This window comes from Nerophis lumbriciformis, linkage group LG01, assembly GCF_033978685.3.
Source record: "Nerophis lumbriciformis linkage group LG01, RoL_Nlum_v2.1, whole genome shotgun sequence".
Lineage (NCBI taxonomy): Eukaryota > Metazoa > Chordata > Actinopteri > Syngnathiformes > Syngnathidae > Nerophis > Nerophis lumbriciformis.
In genome coordinates, this window is record NC_084548.2 from 54,502,522 (window position 1) to 54,527,223 (window position 24,702).

Sequence of the window (24,702 nt, forward strand, 5' to 3'; positions counted from 1 at the left end):
TCCAGGTTACTATTTCCACATGCACTGCCAGGACTGCAGGGCACAGTGTTCACTTTAGGAACACAAACAAAGAGTGCAGATGGACTGCATAGAAATAATAATGGAGCCATTTTGTGCATGTTAACACACGGACCTTTTAACAAGTTCAATGAAGACGTTACACGGGAGAAAGTGATGCTTTTTTCGCAAGCATGTTAACCACAATAGCACTCAGCTTGCGTCCCCGCGGGATGTTTTAGGTGAGCCGCTTCGCATCCTCACAAGTGTTCTGGTTGTACAGGGGAAGAGGACGGCACAGACAGGAGGGACGTCGTTTAACTGTATTTATTAATATATATATATATATATATATATTTATTAATATATATATATATATATATATATATATATATATATATATATATATATATATATATATATATATATATATATATATATATATATATATTAGGGATGTCCGATAATGGCTTTTTGCCGATATCCGATATTCCGATATTGTCCAACTCTTTAATTACCGATACAGATATCAACCGATACCGATATCAACCGATATATGCAGTCGTGGAATTAACACATTATTATGCCTAATTTGGACAACCAGGTATGGTGAAGATAAGGTCCTTTTTTCAAAAATTAATAAAATAAAATAAGATAAATAAATTAAAAACATTTTCTTGAATAAAAAAGAAAGTAAAACAATATAAAAACAGTTACATTGAAACTAGTAATTAATGAAAATTAGTCAAATTAACTGTTAAAGGTTAGTACTATTAGTGGACCAGCAGCACGCACAATCATGTGTGCTTACGGACTGTATCCCTTGCAGACTGTATTGATATATATTGATATATAATGTAGGAACCAGAGTATGAATAACAGAAAGAAACAACCCTTTTGTGTGAATGAGTGTGAATGGGGGAGGGAGGTTTTTTGGGTTGGTGCACTAATTGTAAGTGTATCTTGTGTTTTTTATGTTGATTTAATATTAAAAAATTAAACAAAAACGATACCGATAATAAAAAACCGATACCGATAATTTCCGATATTACATTTTAAAGCATTTTTCGGCCGATAATATCGGCCTGCCGATATTATCGGACACCTCTAATATATATATAACATTTACAAGGAAAATGTGACGTGTAATGAATCCACACTATGTGTGTGGTGTGCGACTATGTGTGGGAATTAACTGTTGTGTGTTTCCCGTAGTGTTGAGTGACAGGTGGAAGTCCTAAAGGGGCAGGGCTGGCTCGGAGGTCCGTGAGCATTGAATACAAGTATCTAGGTACAATTTTAGACAATAAACTGACCTTTGACGCCAACACTGACCGTATTTGCAAGAAGGCTAATCAGAGGCTGTTTTTCTTGAGGAAACTGAGGGGCTTTCAGGTTGATAGGACACTGATGAGGATGTTCTATTCATCTTGTATCGAGTCTATTTGAACTTATTCTTTCACTTCCTGGTTTGGTAACCTCAGTATGGCCAAAAAAAACAGACTAGGTGGTATAATCAAGGTGTGCCAAAAGACCATAGACGCTACCTTGAACCCCCTGAACCAGATCTATCAGGCCAGAGTCATCCAGAAGGCAAAGGCCATTCTGGTCAACCCTCAGCACCCTCTCTTCTCAGAGTTTAGACTCTAGCCCTCAGGAAGCAGGTACGCCCCGAGTAATAGGAAGGCCAAAAACAACAGATACACAAAATCCTTTGTTCCCTCAGCTGTTGACTTTATTAATGAGCTTCTTAAACAAGCTTAGCTGCTATGCACAGTCACTTTAGTGGGAAGCGACGTGTGATGATTAGTTTTTATTGTATTACAAATGTTTTTTAGTTTTTAGCTCAATGCTTTCATGATGGTGTGTATGTTGTATGTATGTTATGTATTTGTACCTTGTTTGTACTGTTGTACCTTGTTTTTAATGACTACTGCCCCTCAGGGACAATAAAGATTTTCTAAGTCTAAGACGTGGGGTCGAGGGGAGGAGTGAGGCGTCAAAGTCCGTGTCCAGGCGGGAGGTCGAGATCCAAGAAGCAGCCAGGGAACCAAAAGGAATGCGGGGAGACAAGATACACAGCTCGTGACGAGGGAACGAAGGCAGGCTGCAGGGAGGCAACAAGGAGGACACGAGACAATTGAACACGAAGGGGAAGAAACAGAGCAAAAGAGTGCGCATAGAGCTTGACGTATCGGCTTACTGTACTGAACAGGAAACTACGTTCTGGCGCGGGATAGCAGGTTGTGCTGGCTTATGAAGGCAGGTCTCATCATCAGCTTCAGGTGTGTTGATTGCCGGCGATTAATTGCAGCTGATTGCCGAAGCCAAACTGGCACGCACCTGGAGGTGCGCCCAGCGCACCGCATACGTGTACGCCTGGGCCGTGACAACAAGTTAAGTGTTTGTGACCACTGGGGAAAATTTGAAAGAGAACTCAAAGGAGCCATGCATCCATGCAGTAAAGAACATATATGTAAGGACACCACATATTACATGTGTCAATCAATCAATTAAAGTTTATTTATATAGCCCTAAATCACAAGTGTCTCAAAGGGCTGCACAAGCCACAACAACATCCTCGGCTCAGATCCCACATCAGGGCAAGAAAAAACTCAACCCAATGGGATGCAATGAGAAACCTTGGAGGGGACCGCAGATGTGGGACACAGTGGTACCGCAATTTAGGATAGTTTTGAGAGAAGAGCTGTCTCTTGGCAAATTGTTGGGCTTTAAACTGCAAGCAAAAATTTGAGTTACATTGTTTGGTGTACAGTAAATGTCACAGTGAACCTCGTAAGATCCGCCCCAAACATCTGGTCTTACATGCTGCATTTCAAAAAGTTGACAAAACAGAAGATAGAAATATTAAATTTTAGGGGGAAAAAATACTAAAAACTAGTGAAATTATCTGTCCATGTGATGCAGCTAGTTAGTTGTACTTGATGAGAAATTAAGATTTGCATATCTAGAAAATAGCAGGACTTAGAAATGGGTATTTTATTCTGAAAACAAGCGTTATTCAACTTGTGATTCTTAAATTAAGCATCCTCGGGATGTTGCAGGATATTCAAACATGACTTTCTCTGGGGAAAACCAAAATATCTAGTCTGAATGGTCATTTATCAATTTGATCATTTTTAATCTATTCATCCATCCATTTTCTTCCGCTTATCCGAGGTCGGGTAGCGGGGGCCAGCAGCCTAAGTAGAGAAGCCAAGACTTCCCTCTCCTCAGCCACTTCATCCAGCTTCTCCCGGGGCATCCCGAGGCGTTCCCAGGCCAGCCGGGAGACATAGTCTTCCCAACATGTCCTGGGTCTTTCCTGTAGCCTCCTACCGATCGGACCCTAGGGAGGCTTTCGGGTGGCATCCTGATCAGATGTCCGAACGAACCACCTCATCTGGCTCCTCTCGATGTGGAGGAGCAGCAGCTTTACTTTGAGCTCCTCCAGGATGGCAGAGCTTCTCACCCTATCTCTAAGGGAGAGCCTCACCCCCCTGCAGAGGAAACTCCTTCTGGCCGCTTGTACCCGTGATCTTGTCCTTTCGGTAACACAAAGCTCATGGCCATAGGTGAGGATGGGAACGTAGATCGACTGGTAAATTGAGAGCTTTGCCTTCCGGCTCAGCTCCTTCTTCACCACAACGGATCGATACAGCGTCCGCATTACTGAAGACGCCGCACCGATCTACTCTTCCCTTACTCGTGAACAAGACTCCGAGGTACTTGAACTCCTCTACTTTTAATCTATAATAGACAAAATACAAGTATTCATTAGGATTATGATGTAAAGTCAATGACTAAAATAAGTAAATAGCTTTTAAAACTATGGACATTCCTAGAAATACAATTTTAAATCTTAGCAAGTGGCAAACAATTTGCAGTGTAGCATTAGTTCATAGCTAAAGATGGACATAATTTTGTTTTCCAACCAGGGAAATTGACAGTGCTGAGAAGAGGGAAGTGGAGGATTTTCAATGAATTAAAGAAAGAAATAAACAAAATATGATGGAATACTTCGGAGGTCTTTCAACCCGAACCAAACATGACAAGTGTGAACGCACCTCTTATAGTCTCCAGTTGGCTTTGTGGTTCTCAGTTTCTGCCACAAGTGTGACATCATTTTTCCTGCTAATCGGACGATGAACTGCAGGGGAATGGGGGAGGGCGTAGGGGGGGGGGGGGGGGGACTAAAATAAATTATTTTATTTTCATTTAGCCTTTATTTAACCAGGCAAAAAAAATCCCATTGAGATCAAAGATCTCTTTTTCAAGGAAGACCTGGCCAAGAGGGCAGCAGCAAGGTTACATTAAAAACAGTAAACAACACATAAAATATCACATTTACAACATTAAAACTTGCTCACATGACAAACTTAGTGCAACAAAGTGTTTCTGGATACATTGATTAGAGCGCAAGGATTTAAAGTTAGACTCTGGATTTTGATTGTCTTCAAAGCCAAGGAAAGCCTAAAACTCTTTTAATTTTTAAAACGTTTCCCTTTTTTGCTCAGTTTTTTAAAAATAAACTTCAGTCCCAAACCAAAAAATATCAGAAAAAATGGGAATTTATTATGTCCCTTTAGAATCAGATAATGTCACAGGTTTTAAAAGAGAAAAATCCTTCATTGTATGCAAATTTATACGGATTGATAACTGTGACATCATTTGATATAAAGGCTTTCAAAATGTCAAACTAATAATAATAAAAAAATATCACATCCTTACATCCGTTTTTTGTCCCTCTTAGGGTCGCGGGGGTGCTTGAGTCTATCCCAGGTGCAATCGGGCGGAAGGCGGGGTACACCCTGGACAAGTCGCCACCTCATCGCAGGGCCTGAGGGTGAAACAAGTCAGTGCCTCACCAGCCATGAACCTGACTGCCTGTCCCTGCATGGTCCACAGCAAGATGTCCTTAAAGAATCCATAAGAAACCAGCAGACCGTGGTAACTGGAAGGCTGCTTTATTGGTAATAAAAAGGTTCGTGCTCAAATGAAGACAATCTTTCATATATTCTTGCCAGGAGTCCAAGTGGTTGTGCAACACACCAGCATATGGTACTGTATATCTTTTTTCTTTTTCTTTTTTTTCAAATCACTGTGTCAAATGATAACAGTTTGAAAAGCACTTTTAATTTTTCAACGAAAAAAAATTAATAATTAAACCATGCTTTAAAAAAAAAACTAACGAGTCTTATCGTCAAATATCGATACAAAAATAAATTTCAGATGGATAACGTAAATATATAGGAACCGAAAAAGAAGTATAGAAGGCAAGCTGCTTTTTCACAAGCCAAGTGGGTGACACACATTCACACACACGCACACACTCACACACACTTACACACATTGCATTATAAAAGAAGTAGTACAGGACAGTTTTGAGTTTTCAGTTCACTTTACACACAGTTGAATATGGACACAAAATGAGGTGTTGCCAACATCCTCTGGCAGTATTTTTGATGACTCCGCATCCCTGATTAACGTTGTGCTCACCCACGAACCCTAACTCCCAAACATAAGTATCATTTTTTTCTTTCGTTTTTTTTGTGGTGTCCAAATCTGCAGAAAAAAAGGCACAAGCCATCGAGTGGAACACTAGAAGAAGAAGAAGAAGAAGAAGAAAAAGGAAAAAGATGAGGATGAGAAGACGGGGGAATGTGAGCTGTAATGGCACTGATGTGGTGGTGGGCAGGAAAGGTGGTAGGGCAGGGAGTCAGCTGATGTCCTTCAGGAAGAGCTGGTAGAGAAGGGCAGTGTGTGTATGCGTGCATGTGCATGTGTGTGTCCTGTAAACTGACGGTGAAGGTGAGACGTGCTGGAAACATTATCCTTGTCGTCATCATCAGGCTACAATCCATGGCAAGCAGCTCCATTGACATCACATTTAAGCTGGTACCCCACCCCATACACACACACGCACACACACACACATACCAACATTGACGGGTGCTCTTTAGACATCCACTGAACGTGTTGCACATAAATCAAATGTGACAGTGTTCTTCTGTTTTATGTAAATACATATAGACATACATGTATAGATCTTTTGTATTATATACTATCTATCTATATCTATCGATATCTATATATGTATATACATACAAACATATATGTATATACATATATATACTGTGTATATATATATATCATTCAATATTCGTCAACAAAGTGAAAAGTGTGTCAAAAAATCCAAAAGGTAACAAATGTGACAAAGGGCATAGCTGGAAGCCATTCTATTATTGTTATTCTTTTTGTTTTTGTTCTTTCTTTGATTAGTAGTAGTAACATTTTTAAAATTCCTTATTTACAAAAAAACACAACAAAGCATGCCGGTAAAATAAAATCATATGGTACACTATTTATAGTTTCTCTCAAAAAGGTCGTTCTCTGTCAGCCATTGTGCCATTTGCATGGTAGCCTGCACTATACTGCACTGTACTGTACTGTACTGTACTGTACATCGGTGTGGGTTTTTTTTTTTGTCTTTGTTGTTCCTTCCAGCGGGAATGGATGAGTCCTCGGGAAGGCTCACATCCGGAACGAGCACGCTTGAGTTTCGGACGACGCCGCTCGCTCCTGCGACGGTTCTGGTGGGGAATGCATTTGGTTTCAGTGTGCAGCAGCCAAATCTGCTCTTATTGTAAACAGACCTGGGTTCATGGCACACACAAAAAAGGGAGGGGGTCGGGGGGTCGGGGTCCAGGCAGTGTTAAACACACCAAATGGCATCAGTGGTGCGACGGCGGGATGACCGGAGAAACGTCCGCCTCATCCGCTTAGAAATATAGGACCATCGACTCCAAGTGTAGAAAAGGAATGGCAGGAACACCTAAAGGAGGCAGCTGGATTGACAAAGCCTCACATGACTTCATCTTTTTTGTTGTTTTTCACACCATAGCTGCATCAATGTGAGGCCTGCTGATGTTTCACCTTGTTTGTGTCGGCCTAACAAATTGGAAGCGTGTGATATACTTGTGTGAAAAGAGGGTCTCACAAAAGCACAATGATACACTGACTTTTCCCCAAAGTCTCCTCCTTCCTCTCATGGCAGTCGGACGTTGATTCTGTGACCGAGCGGCGACCGCAGACAAAACCCTTTTTTTTTTAGATCTAGAAACCACAAGCCCTTTGGTGCGCTTTCCCCCCTTCTGCATTGACGCTATAGGCACGACAAGGCGAGTCCTCGGGATAACTGGCCGCTAACCCCAGACGCGCCGTGTCACTCTCGCTAAAAAAAAGCCTTTTCTGAGGATGATTGCATCACAAGGGACATCAGAGAGACTCCAAACTGTCCCAAAAAGCACTCGTTCGCTGGGAAGCTCTGATGCATATCTTGTCAAAGTGTACAAAAGAAATGAATCCCTAACCTACTGCATGGAACACGTTTTTTTTTACCTCCGCCAGCCCAAAACAAAAGCGGCGACAACAATTATTGGGCTGATATCCTCAAGACTGTAAGACAGATGAAAGTAAACAAGGACATGAACCTACGCCCCAGATTTGGATTGAGGAAGACCTGCTCTCCGAATCCGTGCATCCTCAACATGAGGATATTCTCATCTCTTCCACTTTGACATGCAGAGCAGCAAAAAGAAATTCCTGAATGACCATGGTTTGACGTCTCATTGCCGTCATGGCGTTGTGAGGATTAGGTGGACTGTGATTACTCATGCGTGATTCCTGTTCAAAACATGCCTTCATGCAAGTCATTTCTATGCATTGAACAAGGACAATAGTATTTATCTGGGACTCGGTCCTTCAGCCCAAGTCAAAACTGAGTCGGTCGGTCAGTGCGAGCGCCAAAAATGTCTTCAGTCGGAATAACAAAGAGATGGAAAGGTTTGTGACATGGACTGGGTTTTTTTGCTGCTCAAATGATGTAAAGATGCAAGTCTACTCAGCACGAACAAAACAAAACAAATCTTTGTCTACGGTACTGGGTTTCCTTGACCCCCCCCCCCCCCCCCCCTAAACTTGTTTTATTTTCCTCTCCATTAACTCTGTGTTCTGGAACCTTCCTTTAAGACTGATGGGTCAGTTCTAGCGGGACGGTCCGCTCCGGCAGCGTGGAAGCTTTGCAGAAGGGGCTTCTTCACGCTCGGCGGTGGCAGGGATTGCTGTTGTGTGTTTGTGTGTGTGTGTGTGCGCCTTGGCAAGTTGGTCCCCACTAGGAATGTGTGCGACTGGCAACACACTGATAGTCCAACTTGGTCCCTATACAGCAGACTGATTGTGTTTGGTTCAGCTGTCTTTGATGACATAAGAGACCAGGTCGCCTCAGCAGTACGAGTTTGTAAACGTTTCTTTCTTGGGTTTTGTAACTTGCAAATTGTTTCTACATTTGGGCTCCAGAGTCTCACCTCGCTGTGTTTTATTGAACAGGAAGAGTCGCCGAACCCTAACACTTGGATTCCCACTCGTCTTTTTGGTTTTTGTCCTTCTCTTTCCTGGCCCACTCGTCCTTGTTGTCGTCCTGCTTCTCCTTGTCGGGTTTAGTCACGCTGTCGTAGGAGGGGAGCGAGGCCGTGGACGGAGTGCTCTCCTTCTGCTCTTGGTTGGTCCCGCCGTTCTCCAGCTTATTGTTTGTGAAAATATGGCGCTTGAAGATGATGCCGCGCCTGATGAGGTGGGCGCGATAGGCGTTCTGAATGATTCTGGCGGAGACGTACTCCTGTTTGCGGCGGAGCGTGGTGGTGATGGGCTCGTATGACACCTTGGAAGGATTGGCTGCCACAAAACGCTCCTCCATCTGCTGCCTCAGCATGTCCAACTCACCACTGTCGCCCAGCACACGCTTTGTGAAGGCAAACAAGATGTCCAGGCAGTGAATGCGATCGCCGCTCACCATGGGCATGTCCATGGCGATCAGCTCTATTGTGTTAGGTTTGGGCACACGAAGCGGGTGTTCCAGGGCGTCGGCAAAGTCGGGCAGCTTGGCGAAAGTGATAAACTGGGAGGCGGTCGGGTCAAATTTCTCCCAGATCTCGTAGAACGTCTCAAAGTCGTCCTCGCTAAGTGGATCGGCGCTTTCCTCGGTGGCCACGCTGAAGTTCTCCAGAATGATGGCAATGTACATGTTCACCACGATCAGGAATGAAATGATGATGTACATGACAAAGAAAAAGATTCCCACCGAAGGGTTGCCGCAGTTGCCTTTCACGTTCGTTCCGGGGTTTTCGTAGGCGGGGTTGCAGTCCGGCGGGTAGTTGAGGATGGGAAGGAGCAAGCCGTCCCAGCCGGCCGACGTGGTGATCATGAACAGGATGATCATGCTGTTGCCGAAAGTCTCAAAGTTGTATAAGTCGTCGATGCCGGCTCCGTGTTTCACATAACCAAAGTTGGACATGCCGAAGATGGAGAAAATGAACATGACCAGGAAGAGTAGGAGGCCGATGTTGAACAAGGCCGGCAGTGACATCATCAGAGCGAACAGTAAAGTCCGGATGCCCTTAGCTCCTTTGATGAGACGCAGGATACGTCCGATACGAGCCAACCGGATCACCCTGAACAGAGTCGGCGATACAAAGTACTTCTCAATGAGGTCGGCCAAGAACATACCTGTGAGGGTGGGTATAAGAAACAAGTATTGGCTGTCAGCAACCAGTGCATTTTATTCAGGATCAGCCCTTTTTGACCAATCAAAAGTGAGTTCACCTTCACGCTTAAGCAAGCATTGTTATTACAACATATGTTCTCAAGGGACAACACTATTGTAATGAAATGTGGATATACTTTAGAGTAGTCAGTGTCCGGGGCGTAGCATCAAATTCTGGGCCCCCATAAACAAGACTCCTAAAGGGCCGTCGCTGCCCCGTACACACATGCTCCTAATTATTGCATGGATTTTGTTGAAACCAACTTTTTAAAAGACATGTAAAAACCTTCATTAGGTTCCTGACTTCAAAAAATGGGATTAACAAATCTAGGCTAGAACAAACCGGACAAAAAAATTTTTTTCTTTTGTTTTTAAAAAAAGGTGCAAACAAATTAGATATAAAGTGGCCAGAATATGAATTTAAATTATTATAAATCATTATTCACCTAAATATGATTATAAAGTAGCGATTATGTCAGGTTTGTCACTGACAGTTTAGTTATGTTTTAAGTTTTTCCTCTGTTTGTCTTTATTTCCTGTCGGAGCTCTTATTTTGGTTATTTCCTACTTGTCTCCCTGAGTGCTGTGTCCCCTCAGCTGTGGTTGATTGGCACCTGGCCACACCTGGTGTCAATCAGCCAGCTGCTATTTAAACCTGCCTTCTCCTCCAGTCATTGCTGGATTATTGTAGTGTCATTCCTACTTGTCAATGCCAGTGTAGCTGTAAGCGGTAGCGGTAAGCTATTTATTGTAGATGTTTGTAGCTTGCTGTCTTTTTGTTCCTCGTCTTCCAGTTCCTGTTTTCCTGGCATCCTGTTTCCTGGTCCTAGTTCCTGGTTTGTGTTTTTTCCTTTATTTTATGAACATTAAATCATGTTTTCCCGCACAATGCCTTCCGCCTTCTCTGCATCTTGGGGTTCGTCACCTACAAACTCTGACAGATTATCTAATACACAAAGTATTATCATAAGTGGAAAATACACATCATAAAAAAAACATCCTTAATATTATGATTATATTATTATTAGTGCCTTGTAACACCTCTGTTTCTAACTTTAATCGAGGGTTCTTGAACGCGCGACAGTTATTGGCAATGAAATGCAAATGTGAAACTTTCTCCTATGCTGCCACTCATAGATTTGTTATCATTTTTACCTTTCTTCTGTCACCTCATCCTTGTTCCAAAAATGTTGGTGCTGTGCGTGAATGCTTAAAGGTGAGCTTTGATGACGTTATGACGTCTGTGTCGAGCGAAGTGTTTCATGCTGGGTTTGCCTATCCAGGCGGAACGAACCATTTTACATGTTTGATAGGTTGTCTTGTTAGTTTAATTTGATTCAAGCAACTTTATCATTGAACTTTCACAGCCATATTTTTTTCTATCTTAACATTTATGACATAGTTTTATTATAACTTACATATTTCAAATGACATAAAAAAAACTCTTCAAACCTTACAAAAGACCAGGAGGGCCTCCCCCCGTGCTTGGGGCCCCAGTTCAACATCCTTCCTAACCCCCCTTACTTTGACTCACCTGATCAGTGTACATGTATAGCAGTTTAGATTTACTATCCACTTAAAATGAATCCATACATAGTAATTATTGTCTAAATAATTGGCAATACAAGTCACAGGCAACTACAGAGTCTGCTAGTACGGGTTAGGAGTCAGTTAAGCTAGAACTAGCCAGCGCCAGGCTGGATAATCCCTGCGCACATAGCAATTCTCTTAGAATAATACACAACTCACATAATGTTTTCTCTGTTGTGACTGTGTCAGAGGTAGACATGCATTCTACTGAGGTGGCAAATTATGATGTGTTCAGTTTATCGCAGCACCAAGCAAACAATCTGAAAATTCCCGTCATATCAATTCCTAGATATGGTCGAAACTATTTAAAGTGCACTACGCATAATAAACGCAACATTATTAATATTGCTACTACGGATAATTTCAACAAAAATATGACAAAACAGCCCACTACCTATAATATGGGCTTTTTAAACATAAGATCATTGTCTCCCAAAATGTTATTAGTTAATGAGGTCATTAGAGACAACAATCTTAACGTCATTGGTCTTAGAGAAACCTGGCTCAAACCAGACGATTTTTTTGCGCTAAATGAGGCATCTCCTCCTAACTATACGAATGCACATATTGCCTGTCCCTTTAAAAGGGGTGGGGGGTTGCACTAATATACAATGAAAACTTTAACCTTACCCCTAACCTAACTAATAAATATAAATCGTTTGAGGTGCTTACTATGAGGTCTGTCACACCGCTGCCTCTCGACCTGGCTGTTATCTACCGCCCCCCAGGGCCCTATTCGGACTTTATGAGTGAATTTTCAGAGTTTGTTGCTGATCTAGTGACGCACGCCGACAATATAATCATAATGGGGGACTTTAATATCTATATGAATACCTTATCGGACCCTCCGTGCGTGGCGCTCCAGACTATTATTGATAGCTGTGGTCTTACACAAATAATAAATGAACCCACGCATCGCAACGGTAATACGATAGATCTAGTCCTTGTCCCGGGTGTCACCACCTCCAAAGTTATGATACTCCCGAATACTAAAGTAATGCCCGATCATTACCTTATAAAATTTGAAGTTCTGACTCATTGTCAACAAGCTAATAATAATAATAACTGCTATAGCAGCCGCAACATTAATGCTGCCACACGATGACTCTTGCTGACCTACTGCCTTCGGTAATGGCACCATTCCCAAATTATGTGGGCTCTATTGATAACCTCACTAACAACTTTGATGACGCCCTGCGCGAAACCATTGATAGTATAGCACCGCTAAAGCTAAAAAGGGCCCCTAAAAGGCGTACCCCATGGTTTACAGAAGAAACTAGAGCTCATAAAATATCATGGAGAAAGCTGGAACGCAAATGGCGCGCGACTCAACTTGAGGATTTCCATCAAGCATAGAGTGATAGTTTAATAACTTATAAACGCATGCTTACCTTAGCTAAAGCTAAATATTACTCAAATCTCATCCGCCTCAACAAAACTGATCCTAAGTTTTTGTTTAGTACAGTAGCATTGCTAACCCAACAAGGGACTCCTCCCAGTAGCTCCACCCACTCAGCTGATGACTTTATGAATTTCTTTAATAAGAAAATTTAACTCATTAGAAAGGAGATTAAAGACAACGCATCCCAGCTACAACTGGGTTCTATTACCACAGATACAACTGTATATACGACGGATACTGCCCTTCAAAATAGTCTCTCTCTTTTTGATGAAATAACATTAGAGGAATTATTACGGCGTGTAAGTGGGATAAAACAAACAACATGTTTACTTGACCCACTTCCTGGGAAACTTATCAAGGAACTGTTTGTAATATTAGGTCCATCCATCCATCCATTTTCTACCGCTTATTCCTTTCGGGGTCGCGGGGGGCGCTGGAACCTATCTCAGCTACAATCGGGCGGAAGGCGGGGTACACCCTGGACAAGTCGCCACCTCATCACAGGGCCAACACAGATAGACAGACAACATTCACACTCACATTCACACACTAGGGCCAATTTAGTGTTGCCAATCAACCTCATCAGTGCTAAATATTATAAACGTATCACTTTCCTCTGGCACTGTTCCACTAGCGTTCAAAAAAGTGGTTATTTATCCTCTGCTCAAAAGACCTAACCTCGATCCTGACCTCATGGTAAACTACAGGCCGGTGTCCCACCTTCCCTTTATTTCGAAAATCCTTGAAAAAATTGTTGCACAGCAGCTAAATGAACACTTAGTGTCTAACAATCTCTGTGAACCTTTTCAATCCGGTTTCAGGGCAAATCACTCTACGTAGACAGCCCTCGCAAAAATGACTAATGATCTATTGCCAACGATGGATTCTGATGCGTCATCTATGTTGCTGCTTCTTGATCTTAGCGCTGCTTTTGATACCGTCGATCATAATATTTTATTAGAGCGTATCAAAACACGTATTGGTATGTCAGACTTATTAGCCTTGTCTTGGATTAACTCCTATCTTCCTGACATGATGCAGTGCGTCTCCCATAATAATGTGACATCGGAATATGTTAAGGTAACGTGCGGAGTTCCCCAGGGTTCGGTTCTTGGCGCTGCACTCCTTATAAGCTACATGCTGCCGCTAGGTGACATCATACGCAAATACGGTGTTAGCGTTCACTGTTATGCTGATGACACCCAACTCTACATGCCCCTAAAGCTGACCAACACGCCAGATTGCAGTCAGCTCGAGGCGTGTCTTAATGAAATTAAACAATGGATGTCCGCTAACTTTTTGCAACTCAACACCAAGAAAACGGAAATGCTGATTATCGGTCCTGCTAAACACCGACATTTATTTAATAATACCACCTTATCATTTGACAACCAAACAATTACACAAGGCGACTCGGTAAAGAATCTGGGTATTATCTTCGACCCAACTCTCTCGTTTGAGTTACACATTAAGAGTGTTACTAAAACGGCCTTCTTTCATCTCCGTAATATCGCTAAAATTTGTTCCATTTTGTCCACTAGCGACGCTGAGATCATTATTCATGCGTTCGTTACGTCTCGTCTCGATTACTGTAACGTATTATTTCCGGGTCTCCCTATGTCTAGCATTAAAAGATTACAATTGGTACAAAATGCGGCTGCTAGACTTTTGACAAGATCAAGAAAGTTGGATCATATTACGCCTATACTGGCTCACCTGCACTGGCTTCCTGTGCACTTAAGATGTGACTTTAAGGATTTACTACTTACGTATAAAATACTACACGGTCTAGCTCCAGCCTATCTTGCCGATTGTATTGTACCATATGTTCTGGCAAGAAATCTGCGTTCAAAGAACTCCGGCTTATTAGTGATTCCCAGATTCCTATTCGGGCTCCAGTACTGTGGAATGCCCTCCCGGTAACAGTTAGAGATGCTACCTCAGTAGAAGCATTTAAGTCCCATCTTAAAACTCATTTGTATACTCTAGCCTTTAAATAGACCCCCTTTTTAGACCAGTTGATCTGCCGTTTCTTTTCTTTTCTCTTCTGCCCCCCTCTCGTTTGTGGAGGGGAGGGGACACATGTCCGGTGGCCATGGATGAAGTGCTGGCTGTCCAGAGTCGGGACCTGGGGTGGACCGCTCGCCTGTGCATCGGTTGGGGACATCTCTGCGCTGCTGACCCGTCTCCGCTCGGGATGGTTTCCTGCTGGCCCCACTATGGACTGGACTCTCACTATTGTGTTAGATTCACTATGGACTGGACTTTCACAATATTATGTCAGACCCACTCGACATCCATTGCATTCGTTCTCCCCTAGGGCGGGGCGGGGGGTGACCCACATTTGCAATCCTCTCCAAGGTTTCTCAAAGTCATTCACATCGACGTCCCACTGGGGTGAGTTTTCCTTGCCCTTATGTGGGCTCTGTACCGAGGATGTCGTTATGGCTTGTGCAGCCCTTTGAGACACTTGTGATTTAGGGCTATATAAATAAACATTGATTGATTGATTAATGCAAGTGAGTACCAAGATACAGTAATTGCGTCTTGCCTACAGTCATGCACAGTAGCACCGTGGTCTTAGGATCCTTATGACCACCTTATCATTATGGATAATTTTGAAGAAGAACATCACCCCTTCCTTAAAGAAACTGGGCTGCGTGGCACTTTTCCAACAGGAACACACTCCAAGATGACAATATTGGCTGTTGTGTGTTGGCTTATTTTGATCAGTGGACACTAAATCTAAAAAGTAGAATAAAGTATATCCACATTTCATTTATCTAGTGTTGCCCCTTGAGAAGATGTCATAAAATGTATTTCCCTTCCCCCAACTCACCAACAATGGACAGGATGACCACCACCACGTCAAAGATATTCCAGCCGTTGGTGAAGTAGTAGTGGCGAAGAGCAAAGAGCTTGAGCAAGAACTCTGTGGTGAAGACCACGATGAAGATGAAGTTGACCCAGTAGAGGACATTCTCCGTTTCGTCCGACTGGTCGTCCGTTTCGACCATCATGGTGACCATGTTAAGGCAAATGAGGATCATAATGGAGATGTCAAAAACCTGCTGCGTGACAAAGTCAAACACCATGCCTTGGATCTTGTTCTGTGTGGAGAGTGAGAGAGGTGACAAAAAGGAGTTTTAGCTTTTTTACATTTTTTTTATTTAGTTTGTGCACAGTGCACACAATACATTGGTCAGAAGTAATTGATTGGTGCACCAAATTTAGCTAATAACTCATTTCCATCTGTTGTCCTTACAACATACAACACATGGGGGAAAACAAACTAAACACAAACACAAAAACAAAAAAGGAAAACTCATAAAACTACGTTTACTCGTATACAAAAGAGTATTAAATAAAGGTGAATTGAAGTATGTTCATGTAGCGCTGTTTTGCTAGAAACTCAAAATGTTTTACATAGTGAAATCCATTATCTACATTTAAGCTACATTTAAACCAGTTTGGGAGCAGGTGGGTAAAGTGTCTTGCCCAAGGACACAACGGCAGTGACCACGATGGCGGAAGCTGGAATCAAACCTGGAACCCTCAAGTTGCTGGCACGGCCGCTCAACCAACTGAGCCACGTCTCCCCAATAAAACAGCAACATATTCAAAAGGCACATCACACGTGAGTCCTAACATATCAAAACAACTCCTCTCACAAACCCCGGGTGTTCAAAAGGACACCTATTCAACTATTCATTTATAAAATGCATATTCTGTAAAGTAACATTCATAAAGTACCTGTTGAAAGGGGCCTACAAATCATACAATACCATAGACCAGTGGTTCTCAACCTTTTTTTCAGTGATGTACCCCCTGTGAATTTTTTTTTAAATTCAAGTACCCCCTAATCAGAGCAAAGCATTTTTGGTTGAAAAAAAGAGATAAAGAAGTAAAATACAGCACTGTTATCAGTTTCTGATTTATTAAATTGTATAACAGTGCAAAATATTGCTCATTTGTAGTGGTCTTTCTTGAACTATTTGGAAAAAAAAGATAGGTTTTTATTTATATTTATAAAGGATTTTTGAATTGTTGCTATTTTTAGAATATTTAAAAAAAATCTCACGTACCCCTTGGCATACCTTCAAGTACCCCCAGGGGTACGCGTACCCCCATTTGAGAACCACTGCCATAGACTATGATGCACAGATAAAAAAAAAACCACATACTTTAGAATTTGCAACAATATACAATTTATATAGGACACATGCTCAAAACTTGTAATTTATGTATTTATGTGAGTAAATTAATGCATACATTTAAAAGTCTTTTAACAAAGAAACAAGGAAGTCACAATCTTCGTTCAATGAATGTCCTGCAATTTGTCGTTCCCAAAGTAAGAACTGAACTGGGCAAGAAAGCATTTAGGTTTTCAGCACCAAAGGCTTGGAATAACCTACAATCGAATATTAAACTTCAAACCCTTGTTACGTTGAATGAGTTTAAAGCTTCTGTGAAAGGATTGCAGGCTACCTTGTCTGTATGCACATGTGTCATGTGAGCAAGTTTTAATGTTGTAAATGTGATGTTTTATGTGTTGTTTACTGTTTTTAATGTAACCTTGCTGCTGCCCTCTTGGCCAGGTCTCCCTTGGAAAAGAGATCCTTGATCTCAATGAGATTTTTACCTGGTTAAATAAAGGCTAAATGAAAAAAAAAGCTATACTAAAACCACTACAATACTACACAGGTAAAATATGAGAATATTCCATTGCCAGGCTACATACTGCATGTCATATTAAAATACTAATCGGTCAATGTTGGCAACACTCGTTGCTCAATAACCAATATTTTGCAAGAAAAACACAATTTTCGTAATTGAAAGTCCCTCTCAAAGCGTTGAGCTGAAAACACACCTGTGGTCGAGGGATGGGTTTTTGAGGCTTTTTCGAGCCCAGTTTTTTCATGGCGTTGTAGTACTTCTTCTGTTCCTCTGTCATGAAGATATCCTGACCTCCAAAGTACAGGGCAGACGACATCATCATTTGGTTATAATCGTATTCCGATGCTCAAATCAAGAAGTTAGACTTGAAGGAGCCTTATCTTTTTCTTCTGCTGGTTGAAGTTGTCAATGATCACACCAATAAAGAGGTTGAGGGTGAAGAAGGAGCCAAATATGATGAAGACGACAAAGTAGATGTACATGTAGATGTTGCCTTCATATTTGGGCTGGTCTTCCACCTTGGAAAGGAGCTTGTGTTATAAATGATGTGAATAATATATAATAACATAACACCGTTTTATTCTGAACACACCCCTCTGGAGTCCACAGCGGCATACATAATGTCCATCCAGCCTTTGAATGTGGCCTTAGAAAAACAGACATCATTAGACACAATCACTCCCAAAAAACTATGGAACGCAAAATAACATCCAAACTCAAACCAAGAGTGATGCATGTCCGGCGGTACAGCTAGAGCATGGAAAGAAATATAAGGACTGAGTAGACACAATGAAAGCAAATGAGGTGTGGCAGCGGATGAGAAAAGACATCAAATCAGAGCAGAGAGAAAACAAAAAATCTGGGTAAGAGTGAAACCCACCACTTGCAGCAAGGCCAGGTAGCCGGCGCCCACGTTGTCAAAGTTAATTTTTACATTCTTCCATCTGACCTCAGTAAAGTTTTGCTCAATGAGGGCTTCGCATTGGGTCTTGTTGTCAACCACATCGACAGGAAAGTATTCCTCAGAGGTCTCGTTGAAACAGAAGTAGTACTTGCCCGCAAACAGGTTGACCCCCATGATACTGAAAATCAGCCAAAAGATGAGGCAAACCAGCAACACATTCATAATGGAAGGGATGGCACCCACCAAGGCGTTGACTACCACCTAGACCAGAATCAGGGGAGACAGGACAGGACGGTGTGAGGACCAGGAAACAAACGCATGTAATTTCAAGCTTTCTGCAGTACTTCATAATGTTATGGCCTTACAATCTGTATTTTAAAACAAACATAGATTTAACTTGATTATTATTATTATTGAACCTAGCTGGAATAAGCTAATGTGAATGTAGGAATTAGATGGACGAGTTGCCAATATGTACTACACAGTACTGTACTGTTCTCGACGAGAACAGTACAGTACCATACAATTGAATGATAACGAGAACTTCTCGTTATCATTCAATTGTATGGTTTGTTTAATGGTATCAGACCTCTTGACACATGGTGAGAATACTCATGTAGGCAGCTAGCCAAAAATTACAATATTCAAATATAACAGTTAATGTCTGTTTTTTTTGTTATTTTTCTGCATTTTATGTATTTTTACACATCTTCATATTATGATCTGATGTACATTTTTTACATGTAGTCTGTTAAAAAAACATGATATATATACTGTATATATATATATATATATATATATATATATATATATATATATATATATATATATATATATATATAAAATATGTTTTAAAGGCAAATTTGAAGTAAAACTAAATCTGATTGGTTTGACAAATAAATAAATTGACAAATAAATAGTGACCCACATTGTATTAAAAAAAAAAGTTTACGTATAATATTATAAGTACAATATATTACTAGTTTAATGGTATATTTTTTAATTTGCAGACACAGGGGGAAAACTGAACGATTAAAGTTATGGAATTAGCAATTAAATTCGTTATATGTATACATATTTCTATAAATATACTAATTCCAAAAACATTGTTAATTATTCCTGAAATAATTCAAACTAATTCTACACTTTCTAATTCTAATATACAAACACAATTTCAATATTAAAAATAATAGTCACATATTTTGTCTGTTTAAATTAAATTCCAATTGTAATAATTGGGCTGAGCTCTTGCACAAAATGGATATTTGTACCACATTTAAGATATGCCATACCAATATGAAGTACCCCACCTTAGTCAATGTAATATTCTTAATACTTTACTTATTATCGACAATATGAATCTTTTTAATGGCTAGTTACGTTAATTACATCAAAACAAATGTTTACCAAAATGCTATCAATGTTTTTTTAAGCAATCCCATCTCAGTAGTAAGATAACAGGCTGCACTGTTCACAATCAGTGGTATTGGGCAGGTCGACCAGCAGCTCCCAGGCAGACATCTGAGCATGCATGTCTCAGCGGAGCCATATTCCCTCTCTTAAATATACACAAATTTAAAGTGTGCATCCTTTGTAGGAAACATACTAACAGATTATTGGTTGGGAATGCACACTAAATTCCCATTGCACTTGCTGAGAAAATGGCTTTAAACTACAAAGAAAGTGCTTTCCGATGTTTAAGTAAAGCAGTAGACCATGCTGCACGGAAAGCATCGGGCAAGAGGGAAAATGGCTTTCCAAAATGCAAAATGTGCATCGGCAGTTAAATAACATGCGTTACATGGCTCTGGGCAATCTCAAGAACTGCTCAAATCAATAAATAAATGGAGAAACATATGGATAGAGAGATAGTGAGTGAAGAGGCGATACCAAAATCACTGCTTATGTGTTTGGCGAGTTACCACGCCCTGCTGATGATAAACTGATCAACAAAAGATGGTGGGGGATGCTTTTATTCCAGTTGGATGCATTGCTCAAAAAGGGAAGGATTTCTGGCTTCAAAGCAGCATCAAGAGAAAGAGAGCACAAAAGCCAGAGCAGCCCATAATAATCATTGCACATGAAGCTGTGCAATATGTTCTGTTGAAGCTGCGCAACCTGAGTCTCAAAATGCAACATTCAAACGTCTCATCATTCTAACTCTCCAGAATCTCTTTCATCTCTCTATTCATCTACTTCCCCATTCATTTATTCATTGCTTTTTTTACAGTTCAAACAAAATGGTAACTTTATAGATGGACATAAACATTGTGATACAGCAGGATCATTTTTCTCTATTTCCCTTTGGATTACTGGGCCATCCTCGCCTCTCTTATAGACACTCAATGTCATACACCAAATCTCATGTATTGTTAAGGTAACATCCACAAAGCCTATCCAGGGCCTTAAATGTCTGCTCATATGCAACGGCACCACATTTTAGTCACTGGATATCTAGCATGAATAAGACTTGATGATAGCATGCAGCTTCTACAGCTGCTTTGTCATTTTTTTCAAGAGGAACAACACAATGGTTGCTGGCCTATTCAGACCCAGAACTAAACTGGGCCTATTGTTGCCTTCCGGGTTCACTTCCTGCAGGAATGGAAGGCAACAGGAAGCCTGCTGTATGCTGCGCTAAATGGTGCTATGACATGACAGCAGCAATGCTTTGTGCGAAATGGCAGCTGAGCATATTTGCTTAACTTCTGCCCGCATCCCGAAAGTGAACTGAGAGAGATCGTAAAAGACAATAATAGACAAAACAGATGGGTGCGAGAGGCTGGCAGAAGTTTACCAAATACTCCCACAGCCAACACAACGCTGTGAGAGAGTGCTTGTCTGTCTCAGTCCCTGATGCACAAAGATCCTGGACAAGCAGGAGAGCGTGTGCTGACCCGAGCCGGTCCGGGTGAAGTTAGCGGTGGTGGAGGGCAGGGTGGGTGATATGTACAGGACTAGGAAGAGGGTGTAGAACTGGTGGGGTGGGTGCCGCACTGTGCTGCACATGTGCGCCAGAAAGGGGGCTGATGTGAAGTGATGCTCAAACTGGTAGACAAGGCAACCAGTCCAAGAGCAGTGAGAACCAAGATAGAGAAGTAGATAGGGGAGGGTGATAACAACCAACCTGTCAACGACTGTACCACTAATAGTCTCACACACACAACCAATCAAATGTGGGACATGTTGTTACAAGTCTATAGGCTCCAGTTGAGCGTGTTCTCACTAGAATTTACCTGCTAACTCTCAAAATATGTACATATAATAGCTAATTTAGAGCCGCCTTCTATGTATTGTGATTCAAAAGACATGCTAGCATACGCGTATGCAGTTTTCTTTGATGTTTTATAATCGTTAGGAAAATAGTCAATGATTTATGGGCAGTGCAAAAATGTTTTACTTGATGACGACCATGTTTTTTAACCAACCTTGCTCAAATTTTAATCATGTGTTTGGCTATATTTGTATTTGTCCAAAGAAGAATAGCTTGTGAGAGCATGTTGTGACTGATGTTTCTCCTTTTAATTATACTGGTTCTTTTACATACAGTGGTATTTTTACGTACAGTGCTTTTCTTTACATACTTTACAGTCGTTTTTACATACAGTAATTTTTTTTAAACGTACTGTACAGTTGTTTTACTTGCAGTGTTGTTTTTAACATATTATAACTACTGTTCTTTTAAGGTTATTTTTCTTAAGTAAAGAGATTATTTTACCTACGGTGGTTCTTTTATGTACGGTGGTTATTTTACATACAGTAGTTTGTTTTATGTACAGTGATTCTTTTACGGAGAGTGATTATTTTATGTATTGTGATTATTTTATGTAGAGTGATTATTTTACGCTTTTCTTTACATACTTTACAGTCGTTTTTACATACAGTGATTTTTTTTAAACGTACTGTACAGTTTTACTCGCAGTGTTGTTTTTAACATATTATAACTACTGTTCTTTTAAGGTTATTTTTCTTAAGTAAAGAGATTATTTTACCTACGGTGGTTCTTTTATGTACGGTGGTTATTTTACATACAGTAGTTTGTTTTATGTACAGTGATTCTTTTACGGAGAGTGATTATTTTATGTATTGTGATTATTTTATGTAGAGTGATTATTTTACGTAGAGTAATTAATTTATGTAGAGGGATTCTTTTAGGTACAGTGGTTATTTTACGTACAATGGTTCTTTTATGTACGGTGATAATTTTACGTAGAGTGGTTCTTTTACGTAGAGTGATTTTTTTTATGTACAATGATTCTTTTACGCATGGTGATTCTTTTATGTAGAGTGATTATTTTAGGTACAATGATTCTTTTACGCATGGTGATTCTTTTACGTAGAGTGATTATTTTAGGTATGATGATTCTTTTACGTAGAGTGATTATTTTAGGTATGATGATTCTTTTACGTAGAGTGATTCTTTAACATAGAGTGATTATTTTAGGTATGGTGATTCTTTTACGTAGAGTGATTCTTTTACGTACACTGATTCTTTTACGCATGGTGATTCTTTTACGTAGAGTGATTCTTTAACGTAGAGTGATTATTTTACGTACAATGGTTCTTTTACGTACAGTGATTCTTTTACGTAGAGTGATTATTTCAGGTACGGTGGTTATTTTACGTGCAATGGTTCTTTTATGTACAGTGGTTCTTTTATATATAGTAATTATTTTACATACAGAGGTTCTATTTCATATCCTGTTTTTTTAGGTACTTTGGTTCTTTTACATATAGTGGTTCTGTTGGGTCAGTGCTTCCCAAATAGTGAGGCGAACCCCCGTGGGGTATAGCGCAATGCAAAACATGTTTTACCAGTATCATGCCGTATCTTGCTTCAAACCCCACTTTGAAAAGCTGAAAAAATATTCTTCTTCCTGAGTGTGCATGACAGAAAATAATTGAGAAGCCCTGTATTAGGTAGGTGGTTATTTTATGTACAATGCTTATTTTACATAGAGTGGTTCTTTGATGCAGAATGATTCTTTTAAATACAGTGGTTATTCTACGTAGAGTGGTTCTTTTACATATGATGGTTATTCTATGTACAGTGGTTCTTTTAAGTACAGTGGTTCTTTTACATATGACGGTTATTCTATGTACAGTGGTTCTTTTAAGTACAGTGGTTCTTTTACGTATGATGGTTATTCTATGTACAGTGGTTCTTTTAAGTACAGTTGTTCTTTAAGGTACAGTAGTTCTGTTATATACAGTGGTTATTTTACGTTCAGTGGTTCTGTTATGTGCAGTGGTTATTCTACGTACAGTGGTTCTTTTATATACAGTGGCTCTTTTATGTACAGTGGTTCTTTAAGGTAAAGTAGTTCTGTTTTATTCAGTGGTTCTTTTACATTCGGTGATTCTGTTCAGTACATGGGTTCTTTTAGTTTCTGTGGATCTTTTACATACTGTACAGTGATTATTTATTGTACAGTGGAATTGTGGGTTTATACATCTCTAAAGCTGTACTTTCACATTTCTGTTGTGTATTACTTTTTTACATGAAGTGCTATGAAATTCTCAGGAGAACACGCTTCTGTCAGCCATCTCTTGTGCATTATTTTAGTGTGACTGATTGGCAAGAGGTTTTTGTGTCCTGTGGCTTCGTGGTTCCTGCTGGTTGTTGTCCTCAATGCATTAAAAGGTGGATGAGGGGAAGTTATACAGTAGGAGTCGAGGGAAATGTGTAAGGGAGGGAGGAAGGACGAAGAGGGGTTGTTGTCTTTAGTGAAAGCAGTGGTTGACAATCAGACCAAGTAAGGTTAAATATTGATTTGAATGCTCTGTGAGATGGCATTGAGGTTTTTTTCACGTTCCCTTAGGCCAATCAAGGAAGAAGAGATCCTAAGAAAGGATTTAGTCATTTTCTGTGATGAGGCAGCTTTATTAAAAAGTCATTTTTACTAGTGCGCTGATGGGGTTGGGGTTTTTTTTGAATGGTTTGACACATTCAATTACAATGCATGTTGTTGTCTAATGTTACTCCAGCTGCATCATGACTTGTTGGCTAACTAACAAAGACATGGGTCAGGATTGGAAAGGTTTTGCTTTCATGTGTGGGTTTTAGGGATAAATCCCCCAATATTTTGTGGACTTTTGTTGCCTTTCAGATAGTTTTAGATCAGTTCTAGCATGCTTGAAACTGTTGAAAGGGCATGCGGAAGGATCAGCTGCTTAGCTTTGGATCTTACCCTCATCCCTTCAAAACGTGACAAGGCTCTGAGGGGTCTCAAGGCCCTTAGTGTCCTGAGAGATTTAATGGGCCCTAGATCGGAGTAGCCCAGCGCATTAGCTACAAGGCTGACTATAGACACCTACACAAAAACAGAGAAGCAAAAGAGGTTCCAAATTGTTAGAAGTGAGATTATTCACTACGGAAGAGAGACGGCCCTGGCATAGGCGAGGAGAGTTGCTTGACATACACACATAAATCTATGCATGTATATACATGTATAATATTGCATTTATACATGTATATACACTGAGAGAGAAGGTCAGTGTTTAGTATAGGTTTTATGTGTATAGGATTTT

The 24,702-nt window shown here is 40.5% G+C and overlaps 1 protein-coding gene across 5 annotated transcripts in view; it reads right to left on the reverse strand.

Annotated features, from left to right (window-relative positions):
- Positions 1 to 2,498: 2,498 nt before the first annotated feature.
- The window catches only part of scn8aa (sodium channel, voltage gated, type VIII, alpha subunit a), a 113,959-nt gene continuing 91,755 nt past the window's right edge, over positions 2,499 to 24,702 (reverse strand). For all 5 annotated transcript variants that reach the window (XM_061986968.2, XM_061986977.2, XM_072914027.1 and 2 more), the window contains 7 exons: positions 24,363 to 24,485; positions 18,148 to 18,432; positions 17,860 to 17,913; positions 17,648 to 17,785; positions 17,461 to 17,565; positions 15,430 to 15,700; positions 2,499 to 9,561 (listed from right to left, as the gene is read on the reverse strand). In XM_061986968.2, the coding sequence (XP_061842952.1) occupies positions 8,402 to 9,561; positions 15,430 to 15,700; positions 17,461 to 17,565; positions 17,648 to 17,785; positions 17,860 to 17,913; positions 18,148 to 18,432; positions 24,363 to 24,485 (2,136 nt within the window). In that variant the 3' untranslated portion in view covers positions 2,499 to 8,401. The remainder of the gene's footprint in view (positions 9,562 to 15,429; positions 15,701 to 17,460; positions 17,566 to 17,647; positions 17,786 to 17,859; positions 17,914 to 18,147; positions 18,433 to 24,362; positions 24,486 to 24,702) is intronic.